Source organism: Eubalaena glacialis, chromosome 11 (genome assembly GCF_028564815.1).
Source record: "Eubalaena glacialis isolate mEubGla1 chromosome 11, mEubGla1.1.hap2.+ XY, whole genome shotgun sequence".
In the NCBI taxonomy this organism is placed as follows: Eukaryota; Metazoa; Chordata; class Mammalia; order Artiodactyla; family Balaenidae; genus Eubalaena; species Eubalaena glacialis.
The window spans coordinates 3,610,432-3,637,060 of record NC_083726.1 but is presented as its reverse complement, the minus strand read 5'-3'; the positions used below and the strand labels follow the sequence as shown (position 1 = coordinate 3,637,060).

Here is a 26,629-nt window from a genome sequence, read left to right as displayed (position 1 = left end):
GATTCTGATCTGACTTCTTCATTTCTCTTCATAGAATTTGATGTAAATAAAATCCGATGCTCTGGTTTCTGAGATTAACTTGCTAATTAAAAAAAAAACAACCCCAAATAATAATAGAGGCTCTGGGGCAGACTGAAGATGAAATTAAAGATGAGTGTCCTGAGTGTCCAAGCATGACCAGGTCCTTGCTTCAGGGGTTTAGTAGATGGGCACTGGGGGGACCCCTGAAACGAGCTGTTCCCAGCCCTCATTCTTCCTGGTCTTTGGGGCTCAGGAACCACCTGAATTAGCACCTTTCTCACAAGTTGACCAGAAACGGCACGGAAACACGCGATGTAGTGTGTCTGCTGTGTTCAGTCTTTGGGTCAAGAGGAGGTGGCTGCCGGTGAGGGAGGCCCCCACTGCCCCTCTCAGCAGCCCTGGATGGAGGTGACAACGGTCATTCAGGGTCCCTTGGAGCCCAGGGAGAGGAGTCACAACAGGACAGCCCAGTGCCCAGACTGTCTGGGTGGGAGCAAAGTGGCCTCAGGAGACCAGTTGGTGATGCTACCATGGAAACCAGGGTGGCTGCTGGGCAGAGCCCTGGGGCAGCATCTGCCCCTTCTCCCACTGCCTCTAGCCTCGGACTTCGTGTCTGGATCCCTGGAACCCAGGGACTGCTGAGGAGAGGGGGTGCCGCTCTGCCTTTGTGAATACAAGAGGGGATCTTTCCCCATAGGAAGCAAATTTGACCTTCTGATATTTAGTGAAAAGTGTGCTAAGAAGTGCTGCTGTTCTGTTCATTCATTAACTCATTCTTTCATCCACCGATCCACCCACCCACCCACCATCCACCCATCCACCTACCCACCCATCCACCATCCGTCCATTCACCCATCTACCATCCATCCATCTATCCCTCCATCCAACCATCTACCTACCTACACACCCGTCCACCCACCCATCCACCCATCTCTCCATCCATCCATCCACTCACCTATCCATCCACCCATCCATCTACCCATCATTCACCCATCTATCCACAAAGCAGGCAGACAAGGGAGTGTTTGTCTGTTAGATGCCACAGGCAAACCCTGAACGGGCCTGGGCCCAGCTCTCAAGGAGCTCACACCTGACAGGAGACGCATCCCTCACTGATGATCACACTCGTGTGAGCAGATGTGGGTGCAGGTGCCCCTCCTCTGCTGAGTGCCCAAGAGGAGGCCAGAGAGCTCCCCCACCTGCACCCGGGGGCGTTGGTTTATCTGATGCGGGTTTCTGCATCAGCAATGCCACGCGGGTCCTCCGAGTGGGGGTCGCTCCCCAGCCCGGGCCACCTGGCGGGGCTGCTGTGCGCACCCTCACCTGTGACAATGGCTGGGATGCCCCAGCCCACGAGGTAGTAGAACCTCATGGGCCCGGCGTCGACGTTGCGCAGCTCGGTCAGCATGCGGTAGATGTGCAGGCTCTCCACGAAGGTCCAGGCAAAGGCGCTCACGTACGTGTAGTGCAGGAGGATGGCAATCACCGTGCACAGGAACTGCGGGGAGAGGCAGCCGTCAGCGCAGCCCGCCGGCCCACGGGCCCCGCGCCGCGGACTGAGGGCCAGATGGCGCGGAGACGGGGGCGCGGGAGATACCAGATTGGGCCACTTTGCAAACGTGAGGGCACGCAGGTCCGAGAAAGGAAATCAGGTCAGTTGTTTTTCCCTATTTGATTCACCCAGGAGCGGCTGAGTGTCAACAGTCCTAGCGTCTCAGGCTCATGATGCGGAACAGGGGACAGGGAGTGAGGCACCTGGGGGCCCAGGGGACCCCCCCAACCTGGACGGGCGCCAGCAGTGAGCATAACCCAGGGCCGAGGGGTGGGCAGAGCCTCTAGTGTTTTCATTAGAAGCTAGAAATTTGTATTTTCAGGTCATGGCTCCAAATTTTTAAATGTTGGCATTTCATTTAAAGTTAGAAAAAGAGTATCACGGAGGCAGGCTGCTCAGGCTGTGGCCCCAGACCGTGACCGTGGCCTTCACCCACCACCCCCCCAGCCCTCGTGCGGGTCTCCGAGGTCCAGCAGATGCGGCCAGCGGGAGGGAGGAGCCTCAGGCCTCGTGACCTCGCCCTCATATGAAAACAAGGTCATCGCACCTGCGCTGATTTAACGGAGCCTCTATCTCCTGCGGAAGAAAACAGGGATGAGAGCATTTGTTCTGTTTCTGTCCCCGTGGGGCTGTGTGTCTGGCCGGTGGCTGAGTGCCAGGAAGTGAAAGTCAACCTCCGCAGGGCAGCTGAGGGTCAGCTTCCCGGCCTCTGGGGGCCTTGGTGACCCAGCCCTGAGTCCCTGGACACCGAAGGTGGTGCGAGAACATGAGGAAGGCAGTGGTGGGGGGCCGGGGACACTGTGGGATCCTGGGCGTCCAGCCTGAGGTCGTCAGTGCAAATCCAGTCCCAAGTGCCCCAGGATGGAACTTCAAGACCTCCACCTTGGCCCAGAGCAGCCTCACCGGGTCCTCCTGAGAGGGGCTGGCTGCCCGGCCAGGATTCCCAAGGTCTACCTGCTGGGAGATGCGGGCAGGCTCCCCTCCAGGTCCCAGGAAGCTGTACTGGCAGGGGGAGGAGAGGGAGGACGGCGGGGGGAGAGGGAGGAGAAAGCCCCTGGCCACGCCCACGGTGGGGCCACACCCTGAAACATCCTGTCCAATCCGGTGGCAGCCCGACCTCCTGGGCTCTCAACAGACACGAGCGTAGGAGACAGAGGGCCACTGCCTGACGCATGCAGAGGCCTCCGCTCAGTCCCAGGGCAGCGCAACCGCGGGAGCGCCCCAGAGCCCAGGCTTGCTGGGAACACAAGTGCCACCTGCGGCTAAGACCACCTCGACGGGCCGAGTTCTCTCCAGAAACAAAGCCCCGGAGATGCGGGAGGGAACCATGTTAGCATTAATATTTGCCCAATACAGCACAAAGCAGGAACTCAAGCAGACATGCCCTCTGCCTCAGATGCTGGACAGGAAACGGGCGTCCGCACTTAGCAACGGGCAAAGCGGTCAGCCTGGCCGCGAAGGGTGAGCCTGGGGCTGGGTGTACCCCACGCCAACCCCCAGCCGCCCCTGCGCAAAGCACGGTTGGCTCAGCAGAAGGAAGAAGGGTGAGGAGGCTGGCGTGTTGCCTTAAATAATGTGAAAAGTAAACCCACAAAACCACCTTTGGGGGAAAAAAAAAAAGGTGTCAGAAATTGACATTCTAAAATGTAATGGGGCCGTACATGCAGGAACTTCTGCACCGAAGGTACCACCTTTTCCAGAAACAGAACAAACACTAATGCACAATAAATCATTTCAACCTGCCAGTAATCTGCGAGATGAAAAACCTCACCCAGAGATGGGATTGTGAGTTTACAGAACACCCATCAAAACCAGGCGCGGTGCCAAAGCCCCAGAATTATGTGCACGGCATTCCTCCTCCTCCTCTTTTTCCTGCTCACCAGCGCGTGGAGGCTGCAAAGCTCTCCTTCCAGGCGGCGGATGAGTCAGTGCTTGAAACCAGTGAGTGACTGCCTCTGCGCATTTGTCACGCGGAATTTAGTTGCAAGGAGTGGCCTGTCACCGGCTCTCCGTCCCTCTGTTCAGACCACTCAAAGGCACCTTGAAGGGTCTGCACTGAGTCACACAGCCCCTACCCCCAGGACATGCAGGCAGGGGAGGGGCGCTGAGCCCGGCGGGTGCAGAGGGGCGGCCCAGCCTCTCCAGAGCCCCGCCTGCCCTGGGAGCCCGACAAACGCTCACGGTCCGTCCCCCGGGCCAGGCCCGGGGCTCCCCGTGTCCACGCTGCTGAGCCACCAAGGTCATCACGCAAACCTCTCAAGGTTGTCTGCCTGGATGCCCCGCCTCTCTCCCTAGCGCCAGCCTCCGGAGGGGCCCCCTGCCTGCACTAACCGAGGAGGGAGAGCTCCAGGCTGCAAGGGGCCCTGGCCAGCGAGCCAGAAATGCCATCCGTGTCTTTTACTCCACGTCCCTCTCCGGGCTGTCCATTCCCACAGACACGCGTCCTCTTCACGTGAAGGCAGCCTCCCCACACTCAGCTCTGCACTCGCCTCAGCCCGCAGGGGACGGGTGTGTCCAGCCTCACCCAGAACTGCCACTCTTGTCTGCTTCCATCTCTCCTGGCGGCCCCCCTCCTGGAGACTCGTGGTTTCACGCCCTCCTCCTTCCCCTCCCTCCATGCCCACCTGGTCCCGACTCCTGCCCTTCTCCTCCTGCCGCTGTCCTGGCCTCGCTCCACCCACCAGACCTAGGAAGACGCCATCCTGGCTGCCTCTCTGACCTCCAGTCTCTGCCCTTCCGACCCATCTTCCCTGTCGCCAGGGTCCTCTTCCTAAAATGCAGACCCGGTCACGGCTCTCCATGGCACAACGCTGCCTGCAAACCACAGATGGCGCTGCTTGGCCAGCCCCTCAAGCTCTGGATGACCAGATGCCCGGCCTGGCCCCTCCCGATCCTGGCCCCTCCCGCTGGACAGTTGAGTGGACGGCCCTGCTCAGCCCCTCTCTGGCCAGGCGCAGCTCCCCCACCAGCCGCCATGGGGCCATTTTGGCCCCTGACACTCCTGTACCACCATCCGAGTCTGCGTCTGGAGTACGGGCTCCGTGGGCAGAGACGAGAGCGCTTCTAGGGTCTGGGTCTTTGGTAGATTTAATACAGTGACAATCAATAGTCCTCACTGCATGAGGAATGAAGAAATGTCAGCTCTGTCAACAGCATGTGGCAGCTGGAACAGTCCACTGAGAAAGTAAGGGCACATCCCTCACCGTGGGAGAGGTCAGGATTAGGTGAGAGTAGTAACCTGGGAACTTCCTGGAGTCACTACATACGCACATGTTATGGTCAGTTGGCCTCACGTCTCCCCAGGGCCGTCAGGGTCACCATCTAGTGATGAACAATGAACTCACACACACACAGTGAACTGCCTGCCCTGGGCCAGGTCGCTCAGTCTTGCTGGCCCCGGGTTCCTCACCTGTGAGAAGGCATGCTGCCACCTCCCGGGGCCCCAGGGACGTTTCAACGAGCCAGAGGGTGCATGTAAAGCCTTGGGCACAGAGCCTATACTGCCCTCACCCCCCATCAACGTGCTGTGACCCTTGAATTCTGAAAACCCCCTTTGTAAAAATGAAAAACCACTTGCAACCAGCCGGGGACCAAGCCACAAACCTCCCTCTTTCCTCTTGCTTTTCTCTCCCCAGTGATCTTGGCCGTGCCGCCGTCTCCCCCTCCAGGGCCGGTCCCTGTCCCACCCCCCGGGGACCTCGCCCCAGCCACCAGGCACCCCTCCTCCCTCCTCCCCCTGGAATCACTCGGGCTCAGATCTCTCCCATCCTACAGACGCCTCCCGCCTAACCCCACCCCACCCCCGCCCCCCCACTCTGGCTTCAACCAGAGCCTCATTCTCTCCGCCTTCAAAGCCAAACTACTTCAGCCTCTGCCCGGGTCTCTGCTACAGCCATTTCCAGCCACTCCTTTGTAAGTTACATTTTAAACACACTGTGGCTGGTGGGCAGGAACACAACAGATTATATACATCTATCTCCTCTGATAGCCATGTACCTTGCTAAACTCTTTAATTATTTCTTACAATGCGTCTGTAGATTGGTTAGGATTTTTTCTGTGAGGTCTTCGTATCAGCTATATAATCTAATCACCTAACAATAACTTCCAGGAGCCTACGTAACACCCCACGAACCCACGTGATACCCCAGGAGCCCACGTGCCCTGGGGTGGCTTGAGCAAGACACTCCGTATCTAACCCCGTCCTCTCCTCCACGAGTCTCAAGCTCCTTTCTCTTGTCAACCCTGCCGACCCGCCGCCACCAACATGTCCCTGAGTTCTGGGCCTGTCCTAGACTTCTCTCTCCCCCTCTGGGGAAACGCCGGGGCTTTCAGAGAAAACGCGGCCATGACTCCCCAGCAAGTGCAGGGCTGGGAGACGCTGCCCGACAGGGACAGCTTCAGGCTCAAGTGACAGCTCCCAGGACTCCTGGGTTTCACAAATGTAATTTCTGACGAAATCCCTAGCGTCTGGGTCAGGAAAGTAAGAGTTGAGGCGCATGGAGCCCCCGGCTCCCGAGGATGCCCTTGGAGGCAGATTCCCACCAGGCACAAAGCAGTGAGCCCACATGCCTGGCCTGGGTTCCCAACTTCCCACCAGACTCCCAGCTGCACCCACCAGACGGAAACAGCAGCAGACACTCCGCCCGGACAAGCCCTCCTGCCCCAGCCTCGGAGGAAGGTGGGACAGCGCGTGCTCCCACGTGGCCACACAGGCGGCCGCGCAGGGAGGGGAGGGGCCGGGGCCTCACCGGGTTTTCTGTCTGCGCGATCCCGATCACGAAGACCAGCTGGGAGAAGAAAAGCGCCCCAATGAGGTTCTTGTGGATGCTGTGCAGGTTGGAGCGGAGCGTCTGCACCAGAGCCAGGAGCACGAAGGCCACCAGCAGGGCGGCCAGCGACAAGGACACGGCAGCGTAGGTGACGATCTTCAGGGGCAGGACCTCTCCGTGCTGCGGGCGGGTTGGTTAGAGGCGGGAGAACACGTAAGGGCCGTGGCTCTGATGGAGCTTTTGCACGATCAAGACACATTAACATATTATTACTGCGGGCAGGAACCAGCGTGACTACGACGTGGCTCTCAGGGGGGTGAAAAAACCGAGAGCAAAAACCAAATGAATAGTTTTGGGTGATAAAGTTCTGGGGAGGTCGGTGGTGACGGCTGCAAACACCGTGGACGTACATAATGTCCCTGACCTGTACACTGAAACACGGCTGAGATGGTGACTTTTCTGTTACGTGTATTTTGCCACAAGAAAAAAAAACTGAAAAACAAAAAACCTCACACATAACTCCTGCTGTCCGGCAGGTGTGGGGCCTGTCCACCCAAATTCTGAGCTGAGAGACCTTCAAACAGAGCCTCAGTTCACACAAAAGGCAGAGATGCTACAGCTGCAGGAAACCACAGTTGTCTCCTGTGCTTTTTTTGCAAAATAGGACACTCGTACAGGACCTGGCACCCAACGGAGGTTTGGCATTTGGGGAGCAAGCAGCTCCGGTTCTCCGGTAACTTCCAGAAAGCACCGTTCTGAACTTGCACAGAGCTGTGAGCCGGGGCTGCCCGGGGAACTTGGGGAGCCAGGCCTGGGTGGGATGGGGGGGGCCCTGAGCGCTCAGGGGTCTCAGAGAGGCTGGGAGCTGCAGCAGCACTTACTCCCCGAGGCTGGGGCGCTATTTAGGGGCCTCTGGCTTTGAGGCACCTGGGGCGTGGAAGCCTTGATTCCTGCTCTGGTTTAATTTCTTCTACCTGAACTTCTGCTTCCTTTGCCTGCGAGTCCCCTCCTGGTGCTGCCCAGCTTCCTGGCCATGAGAGGACCCCCAAATCCGCCCCTCCATGGACAGAGACCACTAATAATTAACCCCCGTCAGGCTGGGACCCAGAGCTTCTGCCCATGGGCAAGAAGCCCCTGCCCGTGGGAGCTTTCTGTCTTGGGCTCCCAGAGGCACACTCTCTGCTCTTGTCACCCTAACACCCATCAGCAGCAACTTGTGGCTGACTCACCCTCCCAAGAATGTGACAGAAACTTGGGCCGCTGCATACCGGGAAGTCCTGGGAGGGATGATGGTGTGGCCGCCCGGGACACATCCCAGCCTGAAAACAGGGTGAGGTCTCCCAAGCCTCGGTTTGACTCCTTGACATCAGTACACAACCCTGCCAGGCTGACCCTGCCCAGGCTGACCCTGCCCTGCTTGGGGCCCCCTGCCTCACTGGAGGCCCACAGAGGCCACCGAAAACACCGGAGGTTAAACATTAGCCGTCCCGCTGCCGCTCGGGGCTCCTGACCGAGCCTCCTTTGTCCTTTGGGGCCAGTGTGTGCCGCACTTAAGAGAGACACTCCCTTTGTTCCCGCCAGCTGTCTCTTTTCTTCCTTAAAATTCAAAGTGCAGCGGAAACAGCATCACCTAACAGACTGCTGAGAACCCTGTTTTGAAGTGAGGTGTACATGCCAGGAGTTTCCTCTCTGAGGTTCTGGACTGCCATCACGGTTTCTAATTTACAACCTGGGCTCTTTGAAAACTCTTTTAAGGGGGTTCTGTTATGGAAATCCTAACAGATTCTGGCCAGTCCTCCTGGAGCACAGTTTGTTCAAAGCCCTTAGCAGGAAAGATGCAGCTCACAGAAGAGCGGGCTTGGGGGGCCAGGACACACTTGCCAGCTGGGCAGGGGTTGCCCTGGGGGCGGTGCCCACCTCACGCCGGGAGACATCCATGAGCACGGCCGAGCTGGTCGCGTGGCTGCACCGGCAGGTGACATGGGTCCGGTTTCGGGACAGCAGCTCACAGCCCTTGGCCGACCAGCCTCCAGTCCCACCGAGGCTGCAGAGAAAAGCAGGGTGAGCTGGTTCCCTCCACTGCATGGGTCTCTGGGGCCCTCCCGCCCCCACTGGAGCCCAAGCAACATCTTCGCTGTGCCCCAGCCAAGTGCCACTGTCACCGCTGTGAGGACCACGGCCCCGGCGGCCCCCGGGCCGTGTGAACCCTCTCCCTTCCCTTTCCAGGCCGGTGGGGGCCTCTGACGAGCACCCACTGCAGTTCACGTTCATGCGTCGTTCAGCAGTAAAACTTCAACGGGATGTCGCAGGCCCCTTCGTCGGAGACATTAGTCAGTTGTTAAACTAGCCACTGTGTGCTTTGGTCTCCTTTTGAGGCTCGATGATTTAAGAAGAAACATCTTACATCCGTTTTATACTTTCATCTTCAGATTGCACAACGTTTTTTATGGCAATTGCATGGAAGCAGGGCCCCATCATTACTCCGTTTTACTGATGGGAAGCCCCAAGTGACAGGCTGCTATAGGTGTGTCTCGGCCTCAGACAGAGCCCTGCCCTCCCTGACTCTGGGAGAGTCAAGTAGCTTCTCTGATCCTTAGTGTACTCATCTGTAAAATGGGACGTGAAGGCTAACACACGTTTGCCAAGAACTTTAAGGTCTGGGATGGCAGATGCAGCACAAAGCAGAAAGGATAATTAGAGCCCCGGCTGGCTAATTGCTGGGATTCAATCAAGTGACCATGAGAGACAGCCGAGCCTAACGCGTGCCAGACAGACCTCAACACCGGCCTCGTCGTGAAAGTGGACCCTGCATTCTCTTTTGTAAGCCAAGCGTCTATTGCCCTCCAGGCACTATGCTGGTTGCTCATTAACTGGAATTTGGAAACTACAGAAGGAGGGAGAGAGTGGCACGTGGTGCCTGCTGATCTAAACCTGCTTCCCAGCGTGGGCGCCCAGCAGAGGCCCCCGTGGCAGAGACCCGACCCACCTAGTGGAACCGCAGTTTTGGGGAACGTTTGGGCTGCATGGGAGTGAGCACAAAACTCCGTCCTGGCTGCAAGTGTCGGGGGCGGGGGTGGGAGGCAGATGGATGCTGCTGATGTGGGCGGGGCCTCTGAGGGGTCAGACCAGCCCCAGCAGCTGCCATGTGGGTCTCCAGGGCGGGATGGCTGAGGTCAGGGACCTTCACCTGGTACAGGGACTCCCCTACACACATCAGGGATTTTCCGCTGTCGGTGGGAGGACCCTGGGCCCAGTCTCTGAGTCCCGCCCCCGTGTGTGTCCAGAACAAACCCCAGCCTCGTTTGGTGGTGGACGGGGCGCTTGTTGGCCGGAGTCCCGCAGGTGAGGGGCCCCGTCTCCAAGCTGGTCTTCTCGAGGGATCTCCATGTGTGCCTGTGCATGTGTGTGCACATGTGTGTGTGACCCTGTGTGTGAACATCGTGCACGCCTGTGTTTCCAGATGTGTCTGTGGGCATTCGTGTACACACGTGTGCATGGTCATAGCTGGGTGCATGTGCACACATGTATGTTTGTGTTTCCAGGTGTGCATATGTGTACATGCCTGTGCACAGGTGTGTAACTGTGGGCTTATGGGGGACTCTGACACCCCCAGGAGGGGCTGGAAGGGAAGCAATGGGCCACAGAAAAACTCCCAAGGCGCTCAGCCAACGGAGCGTTGGGGACCTGTGCGCAGGCACACCTGGCCTCAGCAAAGCCCCCCAAGGAAATGCAGCGTTCCAGGGCAGGGAGGGGCATCACCCGTACGTGATGGAGTGGTTCCAGAACACGCAGACCGGCTTGGTGCGCTCCTCGGTCTCCAGGAGGGTGTACTCCACCAGGACGGGCCTCTCCAGGGGGCTGGGCAGCGGGGCCCCCTCGCTGTACACCACCGCGCTCACCACGGGTGTGTTGATGACGGGCCGGTTAGGCAGCCTGCAGGGGAGAAGCCAGGGCACAGGCACAAACCTGCGTGCAGCCCTGTTGAGGGCACGGCGCGGAGGTCTCTCCGGGAGGGACCGAATCAGGCGCACGAGCTCGGAGCCGCAGCCTCAGCCCTTGGGAAGGCATGGCTGAGGGAGCGGTGGTGCGGCCTTGGTAAAGGTTTTATCACCAACGGGCAAGCACAGGGTCACCTCTGGGACAAAGGCAGACTTTGGAAATTTAAAATGAAGAGAAGGTATGTGCGCGAAGACGTCAAGGCCCCAGCGCGGAGAACAGCAAATCCCTGGAACGCTGGGAACGTCCAGTGAAAGGAAGCTGGTGCGGGGGTGACGGCTCAGAGGGGCCTCTCATCCAGCCACTGGGAAGGATGCATATGAAGACCACAGACCCAGGCAGGAGCTGGAAGTGATTCTCAGGTTGAAAGGTGAAGCCTCTGTGCTCCGCCTCTGCTCAGGCCTCGAAGCCGTTTGGTGGCATTTGCTTCTCCAGCCGGTATCTCCTGAGCTGCGCTAGGTGCTGGGGCCACCAACAGCCGGTGGCAGGCAGGAGCGCGGGGACGGATGCCCCGCGCAGGGGTCACACTGATGAGCCTGGGGTGTGTGCTGGGGAGGGGCGTTCCTGGCGGAAACACTAGGCAGACCCAGAACCTCTGTCCCAGGGAGCTCACAGGGCAGTGGTCTCTGGCCGTGGGCCGGGGTCACTGCGTAGTGTGCTTGTACAGCGGTTCCGCTGGTTGAGGTTCTGACTTATGGAAGCCTTGGAACCCTCTGGAAACTGCCCCCACCCCCCGAGCTCCTGGAGCCAGGCTTACCTGAGGCTGCGGCGGTCCGGGTCGTAGTGCTCCGGCAGGAGCTGCCCCAGGGTCCGGTAGATGACGACCAGGGCGATGGCGAACTGGCCAGGCTCCTCGGGGCGTCTCTTCTGCCTCCTGAATGGGGCCTGAATCTCGGCGCTGGGCTGCGGGCGCGCCGTCTGTGGGGCGGCCCTGCGACCGGCCGGCCTCACCGTGGGGCCCTCTGCAACGTAAGCACAGCGTGAGGAAGGGGCCTGTGTTCCCACCAAATCGCCTTCTACTTGAGCCAGTGCTTCCTGAAATCAATAGATGTTCCATGGGAATCAGCAGGAGGTTTCTCAAAAGATCAAACACAGAACCACCACAGGACCCTGCGACTCCACTTCTGGGTGTGCACCCCAAAAAGCTGAAAGCGGGGACTCGACAGATGCTTGCACACCCACGCTCACAGCAAACATGATCCACAACAGCCAAAAGGTGTAAGCAGCCCAAGTATCCATCAACGGATGTTGGATAAGCAAAACGCAGTCCCATCCACATAAAGAGATGTCATTTAGGCTTAGAAAGGAAGGAGGTTCTGGCACAGGCTACAGCATGGATGAACTTTGAGGACACGATGTTCGGTGAGAGAAGCTGGTCAAATAATGTAGATTCCACTTATGTGGGGAACCTGGAGACTGACTTCATAGAAAGCAGCCACAGTCACCCACATTTTCCACAATCCACGAAGTGCCCCGGCTGTGCCTGGTCCAGGAATTGTCTCCGGAAACATCCACCGCCCAGTACACGCTGCCCAGAGCACAGGCTCCAGAGGGGCGGGCGGTGGAGCCCTGAGGGTCGGGTTCTGGGAGGGGCGACACGTCTGGGGGAGGGAAGGACAGGAGCAGAGCGGGGGGGGGGGGGGGGGGGGGAGGGGCGGCTGGAGGTGCGGTGGGGGAGGGTCTCCCCTCTGCCCCCGTGATGGGGACGCCACACACCTTTCAGGCCCTTCTGACCCGGCTCAGGGCCGTGCTGGTCAGCGGCTGGTTAACAGCACCAGCTAGCCACACTCAGGCTGGTTAACAATACTGGTTAGCCACACTCAGCCTGGTTAACAATACCGGTTAGCCACACTCAGCCTGGTTAGCAATACCGGCTAGCCACACTCAGCCTGGTTAACAATACCGGTTAGCCACACTCAGCCTGGTTAACAATACCGGTTAGCCACACTCAGCCTTGTTAACAATACCGGTTAGCCACACTCAGCCTGGTTAACAATACCGGTTAGCCACACTCAGCCTGGTTAACAATACCGGTTAGCCACACTCAGCCTGGTTAGCAATACCGGCTAGCCACACTCAGCCTGGTTAACAATACCAGTTAGCCACACTCAGCCTGGTTAACAATACCGGTTAGCCACACTCAGCCTGGTTAACAATACTGGTTAGCCACACTCAGGCTGGTTAACAATACCGGCTAGCCACACTCAGCCTGGTTAACAGCACCAGTTAGCCACACTCAGCCTGGTTAACAGCACCGGCTAGCTACATTCAGGCTGGTTAACAATACTGGTTGGTTAGCAACCTTGGTTAGCCACACTCAGCCTGGTTAACAGCACCAGCTAGTCACACTCAGACTGGTTAACAATACTGGTCAGTCACACTCAGCCTGGTTAACAATACTGGTTAGCCACACTTAGCCTGGTTAACAGCACTGGTTAGCCACACTCAGCCTGGTTAACAATACCGGCTAGCTACATTCAGGCTGGTTAACAATACTGGTTGGTTAGCAACCCTGGTTAGCCACACTCAGCCTGGTTAACAGCACCAGCTAGTCACACTCAGACTGGTTAACAATACTGGTCAGTCACACTCAGGCTGGTTAACAATACCGGCTAGCCACACTCAGCCTGGTTAACAGCACCAGTTAGCCACACTCAGCCTGGTTAACAGCACCGGCTAGCTACATTCAGGCTGGTTAACAATACTGGTTGGTTAGCAACCTTGGTTAGCCACACTCAGCCTGGTTAACAGCACCAGCTAGTCACACTCAGACTGGTTAACAATACTGGTCAGTCACACTCAGCCTGGTTAACAATACTGGTTAGCCACACTTAGCCTGGTTAACAGCACTGGTTAGCCACACTCAGCCTGGTTAACAATACCGGCTAGCTACATTCAGGCTGGTTAACAATACTGGTTGGTTAGCAACCCTGGTTAGCCACACTCAGCCTGGTTAACAGCACCAGCTAGTCACACTCAGACTGGTTAACAATACTGGTCAGTCACACTCAGCCTGGTTAACAATACCGGCTAGCCACACTCAGCCTGGTTAACAATACTGGTTAGCCACACTCAGACTGGTTAACAATACTGGTCAGTCACACTCGGACTGGTTAACAACCCTGGTTAGCTACATTCAGGCTGGTTAACACCGCCTAGCCTCACTCAGGCTGGTCAGTGACGCAGGCTGGTCATCGACACTCTGGCTTTGGGGTCAGCAGGGAGGCGGCTGCAACTGCCGCTAGGGTTGCTGTTTTCCAGGGTTTGGCTGAGAGCTTTTGGGAAGGTGCGGGAGTCACCACCCACTCTTCCGCTCTGGCTGGCCCGTCACCCAGCCGGGCTGTTCCGGCTCTTCCTCTGGGCGAGGGCAGTGCAGGCTGTGGGCTTCCTGAGTAGAGGGCCCGATGCCCCCCAAGGCTGGGGGATCCTCCCAGGCCCCCACCCCGACTTGAGTCAGACGCCTCCCTGTCAAGGGCCCGGACCTGACGAGCCGACGTTATCATCTTCAGCAGCTAGCGCGTCTACGCGGTCCCCCTCCTGTGAAGTCCCACAAAGCAGGGCCCCATAGGGACGCTGACTCGGTGCTCCCTAAGCCTCCCACCGCCTGGCTCCCCTGCCTCTGTTCAGCCGCCCTGGGCCGGGCTCCAGGCCCCCTCCTCCAGCAGGCTGTCACCTCCCAGGGGCATCAAGTGAGAGGCTGCGGCGGGGACACCAGACAGCACCCCGCAGCGGGCTGGCCTCTCGGGAGCGTGTCATGACCCCAGAGCCCACACACCCCTTCCCCGTGTCTGCTCCTGGCCCCAGACACATCGATGGGTCTAAAGCCCCAGTTTCTTCCACGACTCGACTGACCCATCGTGTCTCCAGCTAACCAGTCAGCCAGCAAGTGGGTACCGGAGGTCCCCCTTGGGCAAAGCATCCAGGGGTACCTCACCCCAGTAGAACAGGCAACACGCACACACACTGCCTGGACCAAGGGCTGGAGAGCCTGCCTAGGAGGGAGTCAGGGCAAAGAAGGGATCTGGGCCAATGGGAGAAGGTCAGTGTGTGAGGAAGGAGGACGTAAGCCTGGTGAAGCCCGAGGGGGCGGGTGAGAGGTGGGCAGAGGCTCGGAGCCAAGCCCCAGGGCTGACCCCCAGTAGATGCCTGAAACTGCAGATATTACAAACACTATTATATATTATATTTTTTCCTATACATACACACCTATGATAAGGCTTAATTTGTAAATTAGGCACATTAAGAAAACAATAACCAATAATAAAACAGAACAATTACAACTATACACTGTATTAAAAGTTATGTGAATGTGGTCTCTGTCTCTTTCAAAATACCTTATTGTACAAACTTAATGCCTTTCCATCTTAACTAAGCACTTATCATGCACTGTGGCTGTAACTTTTGCAGTTTTAGGTGCAATGGTAAAACTAGCATAAATTTCTTTTTTCTTCCTCACAATTTCACAGATAGAAGATTTGCTCATACTGTGGATCTTAGCAACCCCAGCGTATGATTTTTCTTTCCTTACTAAGTCGAGAATTTTCGCCCTTTCACTTAAAGGAAGCGCTTCATGGCTTCCCTTTGGCACAACTGACTTGCCAGCATCACTACTTTTGCTCTGAGGTCGTAATATCAGGTAGATAAGGGTCACTTGAACACAAGCCCTGTGATAACTTCGACAGTCGATCTGATCACCTAAGTGACCAATGGGCAGGGCTACGCTGAACAAAGGGATGATTCACACCCCACGTGGGATGGAGTAAGTTTGCAACGAGCTACTCAGAACTGCACGCAATTTAAAACATGAATTGTTTATTTCTGGAATTTTCCAGACCATGGTTGACCTTGGGTAACTGAAAACTCAGAAACCACAGATAAAGGGGTGATGGCTGTATATCGCTATTCTGAGGATGACTATGAACAAAACACACTGCTGAATGTTGAAAACCCAAATCAATCCCAAATAAATACAGTTTGTTAGATGGGGTCAGTTGTCAAGCTTGAGCCTACATCAGCGTAAAACCCTCTTTTAAAGTTTTTAAGATGCCTGAATAATACCCATGTAACTGACAAAACGAATTTACTAAAACCCTTCAAATTTTTAACTGTCCGTTACAGAATTTTATGTCTTCAAGCTCCTACCTTGGGGGAGACATTTTCAGTAGATTGAGTGGATCTGTGAAAAAATACTTTAAGAAAATTCAACGTGTTTAAGCCGTGCGGTATTAGAGTCCTAACCCAGGATTGGAGAACTGCACACAGACGGCTCTGGTTTGGTTTTTTGGGGGGGTCGGGGAGGAGTGTAAAAATTTTACATCCACGGAGGCAGCTTTTCACTGCACAAGGAAGACAACCTCACGCACAATTTAGGTGTTCACTCGTTCATCGCATTATAAATTAGCCAAAGTTTTGTAAGGAACACCCCACCATCGCCTTTCCATCTGACGCCAGCAAACGGGCTGCTGGATGCAGGGCAGATGCGCACGCGCAGGTGGCGCTGCAAACGGGGTGCGGGATGCAGGGCAGATGCGCACGCGCAGGTGGCGCTACGATGACAGCAGACCCACTCCCCCTGCGGCACCACGGAGGCCCGCCCTCCTCCACCTGGCGCCCCCAAGGGCAGCCGTCGTGTCTCAGCGGCTTTACCTTTCCTCTCGGGTGGTCTGAAGAAGTCCTCCGAGAAGAAGACCGAGGAATCCAGGTCTTTGGGGACCTCGCCCCGCAGGTGCTCGAACCGCGGCACCCGGGCTCCCGTGAAGTTCAGTTTGTCGAAGACGTCGACGGCGAGAACTGCGGGGACAGGCGCCTCCATCACACGCGGCTCCCAACCCCTCCCGCGGAGAGCCGGCCCGGACCCGTGCCGTTTTCAAACCGACCAGGACGGCTGTCCCCGATCACCTTTAAACAGAACCTACCTCCACTTCCTGCTGAGTCACACAGCCCGGTGCCTTACCAGGGGTCTCGGGGAGCTCAGGAGGCGCCCCCCCGGCCCCCCCCCCCCACGGGCGTGTCATTTCCCTGCAGCTGTGTCCCTGCTGGCCGTCAGCCCTGCAGGCTCCAGGGAGACCCCCCAGGTCTTCCCGCTGAGCCGTCTTTCCAACACCCCCAATACAAAGGGCGCCCTCAATTCACTGCACAGGCAAGGGCTGTGCTCCCACCTGAGGCGCTCAGGACCAGGGTGGGTGGGAGCCCTGGAACACGGGAGGCAGGGGCCACTGGCCCCAAGGACTGGGAGGATGGACAGGGCTGGCCTGTGGCCCGAGCACAGGGAGAACCAAGAAGGAAGCTCTCGGCCCAGTGCAGGGGCGATGGTCCCAACCACAGGGCATCAGAGAAGGACACTGAGGGGTGTGCGGGCAGAGGCGGGCCAGAGGCTTGGCCGGGACCTGCCTGAAGTCTCTGGACGGCTACACCAGGTACCCGTCAGGCGCCCGTGTCCTGTCCGTCCCTGAGAGTCTGCGGGCCAGCTCTGCCAGACCCTCTCTCAGGACAGAGGCCGGAATGCCGGGCGCTCACCCTTCTGTCCTGCCCCAGTGATGACGGGGTCCCAAGCCCACCTCACCCCAATGCAAGACAGGTGGCATCCTGGGCTCAGGTGGGCCCGGGAGGTGCAGACCAGCCCGAACATCTTCTGGTCAGGAAGTGAGGGCCCCTCCCTGGGAGCCTGAGAGTTCATGGCAGGGATGCCGCCGCACCTGGGTTAAAGGCTCAGGCCCTTCTGGCGACAGATAATCGGCTAACTCAAGGGGCGATTCCCTGGGAAGGGGCAATCCCTGGGTCCTGCCCGAGCCCCCATGGGGGTGCTAAGTAAACAGTCACGGGAGGAGAAAACCAGCAGCCCCCGCCTGTAGGACGGGCCCCCGCTCCAGGGACTCTGCTGCTGTGTCTGGGTGGGTAGGGCTGGTTCTACCACCAGGGCTTCCTCCCCAGGAAGGAAGCCAACTGTTCAACCCCCGACCCCCGAGCAGCACGTCCTGGGCCCTCGGGGTGACTCGGTACACAAGCGCTGGCTCTGCTGGTGGCTCGGCTCCCGGCCCAGGGAGGGGGTTCCCCCTCCGCCAGGTGCCAGGTGCCTGTCCCCGTCCCTCTCCCAGGGTCTGTGCCTCTGGGTGAGCCTGGAGGCTGGACCTGCCGCCAGACCCTCCAGCCCACGTCCCCGGGCAGCCCCACACCTAGTTTTGAAGGCAAGGGGACCACCAGGATCCTGCCAGCATCGACCCTTCTCCCAGAGACGGCCGAAGGGCACTGCACCTGAGACGGGCCCCGGGGTTCCACCGTCCCCCCCGCTGGGCCCACAGCCTCACTCATGTTGGGGGTGACGATGACGAAGGGCCGCAGGTAGGTCCTCCGCAGGTTTCGGGCCACGTTGCTGAAATAGGCCTCGAAGCGCCTCAGCAGCTGCGCGGTGCCCCCCTCGCTCCGCTGGATCTGCTCCCACGCGGCCCTGGTGCCCGGGGCCAGGAGGGCGCTGCCCGCCTGGACGACGTCCTGGTCAGACAGACAGACGGACAGACGGCGCTCAGCTCATGTGAGCGGCTGGCCGGCGCAGGCCTGGCTGACGCGCTGGGGCCCAGGCTCCAGAGAGCCTTTAGGTCCCAGGACCAGGCCGGGCCAGGATCAGAAACCGCGAGAGGCTGTGCTCTCATCTCCAAGGCAGGAGACACGTGTCGGGGGAAACCGTGCAGGGGGTTTCACCGTGTGCACCCCGAGACCCAAAGGGGAGCAGGCGTGCGGGGATGCCCCCCGTTACATCGGAACCCCCAGCCCCACCAGGAGAGCCTGGCCTGGGAACGGCCGCCCCGTCGCTGAGCCCACAGCAAGGCAGCCGAGGACGCGCCGCGGGTTCCAGTTTGGGAGATGCTCCCGCCCTGAGCACCTCAGATGAACAGGGGGCAGCGTGGGGAGACACTCGGGCTGTCACGGGGATTCGGGGGCCACAACCCAGATGGAAACCAGGGCGGAAAACTTCTGTTTGCAAAGAACCGAAAGTGGGAACAAACTCCCTGGGCCCGAACTCTCAGACCTGGATTGAAATACAGGTGCGGGAACACTGCCAAGGCCCTGAGGGCTCCGCACGGACAGGGGAGGTCCCCGGGGGCTCAGTGTGGACGGGGAGGCCTTAGAGAGGAGTGAAGAGGAAGCACGAGGCAATGCCATGCCTCACCCACACCCACACCCCTGGCAAGAGCAGTTTATAAACTGGATGAATAAGCCTCCTCATCAGTTATGCTAAACAGACACATCTCAGGGGCTGATCACTTAAAGACAAAACAGGACTGTCTCTGCAGCAGGAGGCATCAAGCCGTGTGAGAGCAGGACCTCAGAGTTTTGGGGCGGGGGTCCTGGCGCCCCACCTCTTATGGGTTGTGTGCCCTTGGTTCCCTGTGCCTCAGCTTCCTTAACTGTAAAGCAGGGCGACAGCTGAGCTTCATACAGGATGTGTGTGGGAGTAAGTGGGCCGATTCCTGTAGCCCCCAGGACACCGGCGTGCACGCAGTGGTCAGGTGACAGCGGCACCACTGTCATCACCATCAGGTCTGTCCCTTTGCCAAGACGCTCCTAACACTTGGAAACCCTTTTGCTGGTCACTGAACTGGCCTGGGCTCACGTCTGAAAAGGGCAGTCTGGCCCTGAGGACACCGGGCCAGATGACCTTCCACGACCGAGCCAGGGCCCCCGGTCCAACTCACCCCTGGACATGTGGGGCTCTCTGCCTGCCGCCTTCCTACCTCGTGGAAGTCGGCGTCCCGCGTGGCCGCCAGCTCGAAGCCCTGCTGGCTGCTCTCATGCAGCAGGACGCGGCCCAGCAGCTGGTAGGCCGTCCGCACGTCGTTGCCGAAGAGTGGGTCTGTGTGCCGCGTGGCGTTGCGCAGCGCCTGGGCCAGCCACAGGGACCGGTCACCGTCCATCCGCGTCTCGTTCCGGCTCAGCTTCTCGTTCTGGGTCGGGGAGCAAGCGCCAGGTCGGCCCTGGGCCCTTCCCCTCAGAATCCACTACTTTCCAGGGGAAATACCCTTGTCAGAAAAGAACTTTAAAAATCCCCAAGCCCCAAAATGAACTTGGGCTGATGGCCGCGGCACAAAAAAGGAGGGTCTGTCAGGCTAAAAAGCACTTGGAAAAAGACACCAGATGGAAGAAGGGAGAGAGTATGACACCGTGAGTCATGGGCGGATGGCAGGGCCGGGGGCTCGGACGTGGGGACTCTGAGTCTGCAGAACCAGACGCAGGGTGGGATCTGGAGAGGGAGGAGGAGATGGCTGCCGCGGTGCCCCGAACAGATGCGCTGTCCCCGGGCCCCGCCCAGCCTGGAAGCCCACCCTCTTCCTGCACGTCCCCAGGGTGCAGCCTACCATGGCTTTGAGCTCCACGAAGGAGACGGTAGTGCAGTTAAAGAGCTCTGGGGGCAGCCAGCCCTTCTCCCCGCTGCAGTGCCGGACCGCGTTTCCTAGGGAACAGAGAAGGACCCGCCAAGCCCGAAAGCTGAACTGTGAATGAACCCCTCGGCTGGCCCAGGGCCAGCAGGTGCCATAGCCACGAAGCCAACACTGCTCTTCCCTCAGACCCGGGGACACGTTGACAGCTGCCTGACACTGACAACCAGGCCTTACCGTTGGCCTGAGCTGCCCAGCAACTATGGGTGGACACCTGAGCGAGTCCGTGAAAAGAGAAATCGGCTGAGTGGTCCATCGAGCACCCACCGTGTCCGCGTGCGCTGCAAGCCCACCCGGATCCCACTCCGGGCTGCTGCTTTCTCTGCACTGACTCACCAGACCTCCCCCGGCCCCCTGCAGCCGGACGCAGCTACCCTCCCAGTTTTACGATGAGAGGCCAATGCTGTGAACGGTGAGGCAGCTTGTCCGAGCCTCCCCCCCACCGTCCCCATCCCAGCCACTAAGCTCTTTGTATTTTCATTGTGCTCTTTCCAGGTTTTATCATTTACGACTGAGGAAAAAGTTATCTCATCCCCCCGATCACTTTGGCTAAAGGAACTATTACAACACGGAACATCCAGTGAGTTCCGACGCCTCGGCCAGCTCTCCCGCAAGCCTCACGCCTCCGTCTAATGTCCCGCCTGGAATGGATGCCACAGGCCACACCCCGCGGTACTTACCCACAGACCCTTTAGGGCACGGCACTGCGGCCGGCTGCCCGAACTTGGTCTGCGGCCACCAGATGCCAGCCTCAAACGCTCTGGGACAGCCGTTATAGATCACTGGGGTACAGAGGGAAGAAGGCGCTCAGCCTGGCACATCCGTGCACACAGACGTGCAGCGTGCTAGACACGCTCCTCCTGGCCGGAGGCCCCGCCCCCACCAAGAACCGGACCCCTCGCATCCCCCCATCGGTGTTAGAACGGGCGGGGGGTGGGGAACGCAGGCTCTGACCCACGCCTCCTGACGGGCCAGTGGACAGAAGGCCAAGCAGACACAGCTGGACCAGGAGGCTGTCAGGTGCCCCCACCACGCCCCAGGAGTGTGTGGTGCACGCACACACGCGTGCACACGCACACACACGCAGACACACGTGCACATGCAGACACGCAGACACACGTGCACACATGCATACACAGGCAGACACATGCACATGCAGACACACGTGTGCACACACGCAGACACACATGCAAGGCAGCCATGCACACATGCACATGCAAACACACGTGCACACACATGCACACACAGACACGCACACACACGCACACATGCACGCGCAGACATGCACACACGCATACACAGGCAGACATGCACACGCAGACGCACACACGCACACATGCACATGCAGACACATGCATGCACACGCAGACACACACACATGCACATGCAGACACACACACACACGCAGACACACACACACACATGCACATGCAGACACACACACACACACGCAGACACACACACACATGCACATGCAGACACACACACACACACGCAGACACACACACACACATGCACATGCAGACACACACACACACACACGCAGACACACAGTGGCCTGTCCCTGCCGTACAGCCTGAGAGGGTCAAGGGCAACGCGGACCTTCGCAGCCAAGGACGGTGACCTCGGCGAAAGGGTTGTCGCAGCGGTTGCACTGGCGGCCAATGACGCCGGGCTTGCAGCTGCACTGGCCAGTGTCCATGTCGCACGCGCGGCTGTGGGAGCCGTGTGGGAAGCAGTCACACGGCAGGCAGGTGTCCTGCCCCGGGGGCCTGTAGTAATTCTCCTGCAAGAGCCAGAAGCAGAGGCTGGACGTCAGACACCGCAGACAACCTACACCTGGAGGACATTTCCTGAGCAACGTCAGGGTTCCCGCCCGGCTCCCTGGCCTCCTGGCTGCCCTCCACCCACGGCCTCCAGGCCAGCGGCGTCTGAGGCCCCCAGGGCGGACGGGGCAGGTGTGTCCTCCAGGAAAACACGCCCTCTCTCACATCTCAGCAAACACTTACCATGAGCCACCATCTGTCCTAAAAAGGATCAGAGATTCAAATGGAGATCTATGCACAAGGGTACCAGGAAGGCTGATGGAGGTGTTTCTTTTTTTAATTGTGAGAAATTAGAAGCCACCCGAACATCTGTCATTGGGCAGGGTGAGCTGATGGTCAAGAGCATGGGCTTCAGTTCTGGAAAGTCCTGGATTTACGCCCAGCTTGGCCATTCACTGGCCACACTGCCTTTGCCAGGACGCATGGCTTCCCAAGGCCCAAGGGTCCCCGGCTGAAAACTGGGACAGGTTGTGACTTGGGCAGACTTGTGGCCAGTGACAAAGGCTTGTGTGTCAGGCAGGGACACGGAACTGTCCCACGGGGGCTCCAACTGTGTGTCTTTCAGTGCCTGAGGAGGCACTGCATGTGAGCAGTCACTCTGGGAGGGCACACGGTATCACTGTCACTGTTTACAGTCCTTTCTGCATTTTCTATAATTTTTGATGAAAAAAAAAAAACCCTAGGCATGTTTCCCCCAAGTACCCTCCTCACTTTCCTCCTGCCCTGCCCTCCACCAATGCCATGACCGCCATCTCACACCACGTGGTTTGTGTGGTCCTGATCTGCTAGGGCCCTTATGATCTTTCAGGTGACATCAGAGGCACAGTGGAGCACGCGGGACACGATGCATGTCAGGGCGCCAGGGAGCATCATTGGGCGCCATGATGGCAGCCTCCCCTCTTGGGTCAGCAAGCCTGGCCGCGGGACAGCGCGTCCCTCCGAGCGGCTACTATTACACACAGAATTTTCCTTTGGGCTTCAAGTTACCGGCAGCTCACGGCAGTTGTCGACACAACATTCTGAAGGTACGTGGAGTTTTCTGGGAGGCGCAGAGGGCCGGGGTTCCCTGTGCTTTGGGCTGAGAACACGGCGGCTCTGCACGAGGATGACAGGCCCCCGAGGCGAGGGAGTGGGCAAAGCTTTTCGTATTTTAAATGTTGGTCGTCACGGGGGACTTCCCTGGTGGTCCAGTGGCTAAGACTCCGCACTCCCAATGCAGGGGGCCCGGGTTTGATCCCTGCAGGGAACTAGATCCCACATGCTGCAAGTAAGAGTTCGTACGCCGCAACTAAAGATCCCGCACGCGGCAACGAAGATCCTCCGTGCCTCAACTAAGACCCGGAGCAGGCAAATTAATTAATTAAATGTTTTTTTTAAAATGTTGGTCATCATTGAGTGGTTTGATAAAAGACCAGGAAAATGGCCAACCAGGAGAACCATGTTTGGTGATGAAGATGAGTCAAACTCACAGAAATTGCTCGGTTTCCTGTGACCGTGTGTGGGGCTGAGCCAGCTTACAGGTGAGAACCTGTAAGCTGTGTTCACCCACAGTGAACCCTGTGAGTACCCAAGTGTGTGTGTGCTCGTGTCCAGGTAGACGTGTGGGCGGGCGTGTGCGTGTGCACACCCCACCGTCTCCCTGGGTCCCTGTTGTCCGCCCGCGGCCAGGCCTCACCTTGCACTGGCACTGCCCGTTGGTCTTGTTGCAGTCGGGGTCGAAGCCTTTGCTGACAGCACAGTGGCAAGGCCCGCACACAGAGTTCCCCCACCAGCCTCTGGGGCACGGAAGGTCGATCCTGTTGGGAAATCAGATGGCAGACGGAAGGTGTATAGAACTGCCCTTTTTGGAACGAGAGGGATGATGGAGGCCTGGGCCTTGGCTGGACTAGTTCTGGGCACCTCCCGCCCCCCTGAGTGGTCTGTTGCCCCCTTGCTGGCACCCACCTGCAGGACTTAGCATTTTATGACCTATGCCCAGCCTTCAGGGGCCCCGCATCTGGAAGGGTTCTACCTACAATACTGTTATTTTAAAATAATTTGTTTGCTCACTTTTTTCTTCCACCTGCAAGATGCAGGTGAGCGCCCCAACCCAGCTTCCTACGAGCTCCACGTCAGTAAGTTCTCTCCGCTCAGCACCCCTACACCATGATGCCTGGCCCACGAGGGAGGGCGCTCAGGGACAACTAACCCAACTGTCAGACTGGCTCTTCACCCAGCCCCACCCAGCGCAGACCGAGCCCAGCCGCCCTAGGCAACCTTCTCCCAGGTCCCAGGCATCTGCCAGCACAAGACCGGTGGGATTGGCAGCATCAATGCTTCCCAGGTCCCCTGGGTCAAATGCTGACCACATCCCCACGGATGCTGGGAGCAGCCTTTCCTGGGATGTGGAGCCTGCTTCAGTCAGCTCAGAGCAGCCCTGGGCTGGACACGGTGGGCTCAGACCCGTCAGACCTGCCCAGTCCTGCCCTCTTGAGCTGCCCGGGCAGACGCCGAGATAGGTGACCTCCACGGTGACGAGGCCAGGTTCCTCCCTGCCCCGCCCGGTGGTGGCTGCTGCCTGTTGCTGTCACCCTACGCCCACTCCCCACCTGACCGCTCACTTGAGTGTCCGCTGCTGACCTGTCTGCCTGGGGATGCCCCCCAAGTGTCCTTCAGGCTCCGCAAAATGAAACGCTGCCCTGGGTTTACTATTCCTGGCTAATGGCATTCCATCTGCCCACCTGCCAGCCATCAACCTCTCCTACTCACTTGTTCACCTAACCAGCAATTATTAAGTACTGACTGTGTACACACTAGGGGCATAACAATGACCAGGATGGGCTGGGGCTCCAGTCTGGTGTTGATGGATCTACGTCAACAGTGTGGGGATCCCAGAGGCTTGGTGTCATACCCCTTCTCACTGTCTCCTCAGTCCTGCCTTGTGGGCATCGCCAGCCCTTGGGGACGCCGCACGGCCTCCCAGCTGGTCCCTTTGCCTCTGGCTTCCGTCTGCTTCCACCACACTCCACCTGTGAGCTGGGGGTGCTCTGACACCCAGACCTGATCCTGCCCCTTTTTTGCGGGGCCCCTGCGGCCTCTACAAAGCCGAGCTGTGTTCCCGGTTTGCAGGCAGGCCCTCTACCCAGGCCTGTGCGTCTCCCCAGCGCATAACGTGCTGGGACAGCACGCGCCAGCTCTGCCCGGGACCCACCCGCTGAGCTCCTTAGACCGGTCTCATCCCATCACTGCTCTCCAGCCCTGCCCCCTTGGTGTCCCCCCTGGAACGCCCCCTCCTTCAGCCTCGCTGACTCCGAACCCGCCATCATCCAACGGGCTGTGCGGTGCTGAGGGCGGGGGCTGCATCCGGATCACGGGTGGGGTTACAGCATACACTCCGGTCCCCAGTGGGCAAAGAGCGGAGCGAGGTGTCCCGGCCAGGCGGTGCAGGCTGGCACCACGCGGCTCCTGCACCAGAACGGCCCGGCACTGGCCGAGGACCATCAACCTTGACTGCATCACCTCCCAAAGGGGCTGGGGTCTTGGTGTGTGAAGTACCTCGTGGTCCCACCTGGGAGAAAGTGCTCTACCTGTGATGACTACACACCTGGACTGCAGGGGCCTGGAGAGCAAGATGCCCCCAGTGAATTACACCAGGACTATGTGCACAGCAGAGACGATTGCCACTCCCGACGTGAAAGATAAAGTGTTTTCTGTAATTACACTCATCTTCCCATATCTCAGCGACTGCCTGCTCTGTGCACAGCTGGGCTCTTGAGAAATGAGTTGTGCTGTGCATTTCTGGGGTGGAAACATGCTCGGGGGGTTAGCGTGAGATGTCCAACCGGATTCTCGTTTATTTCATGCCAAATTGAAAAAAATATGTCCTTGTTATCCTGAACCATATGTATTTGGGGGTTAAATAGCAAAGAGGAGAGAACAGGTCAGGAGGAGAAGTAGCCACGTGGACCCTGAAAGCGAGGGCGTACTCTCACCTGTTCTCGCAGTACTGCCCGTAGTGGCCGGACCCACACTCACACACGTAGCCCCGCGGGGAGTCGGGGCTGTGCACGCAGGCTGCCACGTGCTTGCAGGGGTTCACATGACACGCGTCCACACACTTCCTTCCAAAGTACCCTGCGGGGACAGGCCAGTGTTAGCCCACCCCAGAATCCACCTCTGGCTTTGCAAGTCCGCTTTCCGGAGCGACACCCTCTGTGTTAGGATGTTAGCAATCTGCGGCTTCCCCAAGCCTCGACTTTCCATGCTACTCTGCAGAGGAAAGTGGCAAAGCCCCTCAGAGTCACGGGAAGCACGAACACTCGGGGGCTCAGACCTGGAAATGCAGAGAGGAGGGCCTGCCTCCCAGGCCCCCCGGGAGGGCTCACAGCGGGTGGGTACCAGCTGAGGATAGCCACAGCACCTCAAAATTCAGAGGCAACCACTGAACGTATTATTTTTTAAATGTGCGCCTTTCACAAACTCTCCCTCATCTCAGTATGTGCCCTGAGGATCCAACCGGGAGTGTCCCCTGTCCCCCACGTGAAGAAGAGACAGGACACAAGGCCACTCCTTAGTTATGAAACAAAGCTCAGGGCGCCCCAGACCCCCAGAGAGGTGATGGGGGAGCCACCGCCCAACTCGGCTTCCCACAATGTGTTTTAAACACCAAAGGCGTCGCCCTCCACTGACGGGCGCCAGGAAAGGGGGGCTGTGGGCGCCCACCTCTGTCGCAGATGCAGGAGTAGCCGTCCCAGGTGTCGTGGCAGTAGCTGTGCTGAGGACAGGGGCTGGAGGAGCAGGGGTCCTCCACGTCACAGCCGTCCTTCACCCTGACCTTGAGGGCATCGTTCATGTTCAGCGTGGCGATATTGGTGGCCGTCTCCCCCATTCTCACACCCTGCATTAAAAAAGGGCAGCCAGAGTTGGTGCTGGGGCCTTGGGGCTGGAGGAACCCCAGAAGGTAACCAGGGGTTAAGAGAACCCCGAATTCTCTGGGGTCCCTTGTTTTAAAAGCTATGCCTCATTTATCGAAAGGGCTGGGACTGGTGGGGGGAT

At 58.5% G+C, this 26,629-nt stretch overlaps 1 protein-coding gene across 4 annotated transcripts in view; it reads right to left on the bottom strand.

The window, feature by feature from the left end:
* Nucleotides 1-26,629, bottom strand: part of CELSR1 (cadherin EGF LAG seven-pass G-type receptor 1) — a 149,238-nt gene that overhangs the window by 9,902 nt on the left and 112,707 nt on the right. For 3 of the 4 annotated variants that reach the window (XM_061204270.1, XM_061204272.1, XM_061204274.1), the window contains exons 12-25: nt 26,297-26,471; nt 25,567-25,708; nt 23,271-23,391; nt 21,372-21,555; nt 20,450-20,551; nt 19,689-19,783; nt 19,068-19,277; nt 17,643-17,826; nt 15,985-16,128; nt 11,096-11,300; nt 10,102-10,275; nt 8,260-8,386; nt 6,322-6,522; nt 1,345-1,519 (exon numbers count right to left, since the gene is read on the bottom strand). In XM_061204270.1, the coding sequence (XP_061060253.1) occupies nt 1,345-1,519; nt 6,322-6,522; nt 8,260-8,386; nt 10,102-10,275; nt 11,096-11,300; nt 15,985-16,128; nt 17,643-17,826; nt 19,068-19,277; nt 19,689-19,783; nt 20,450-20,551; nt 21,372-21,555; nt 23,271-23,391; nt 25,567-25,708; nt 26,297-26,471 (2,239 nt within the window). The remainder of the gene's footprint in view (nt 1-1,344; nt 1,520-6,321; nt 6,523-8,259; nt 8,387-10,101; nt 10,276-11,095; nt 11,301-15,984; nt 16,129-17,642; nt 17,827-19,067; nt 19,278-19,688; nt 19,784-20,449; nt 20,552-21,371; nt 21,556-23,270; nt 23,392-25,566; nt 25,709-26,296; nt 26,472-26,629) is intronic. The other variant, XM_061204271.1, reaches the window with a different exon arrangement.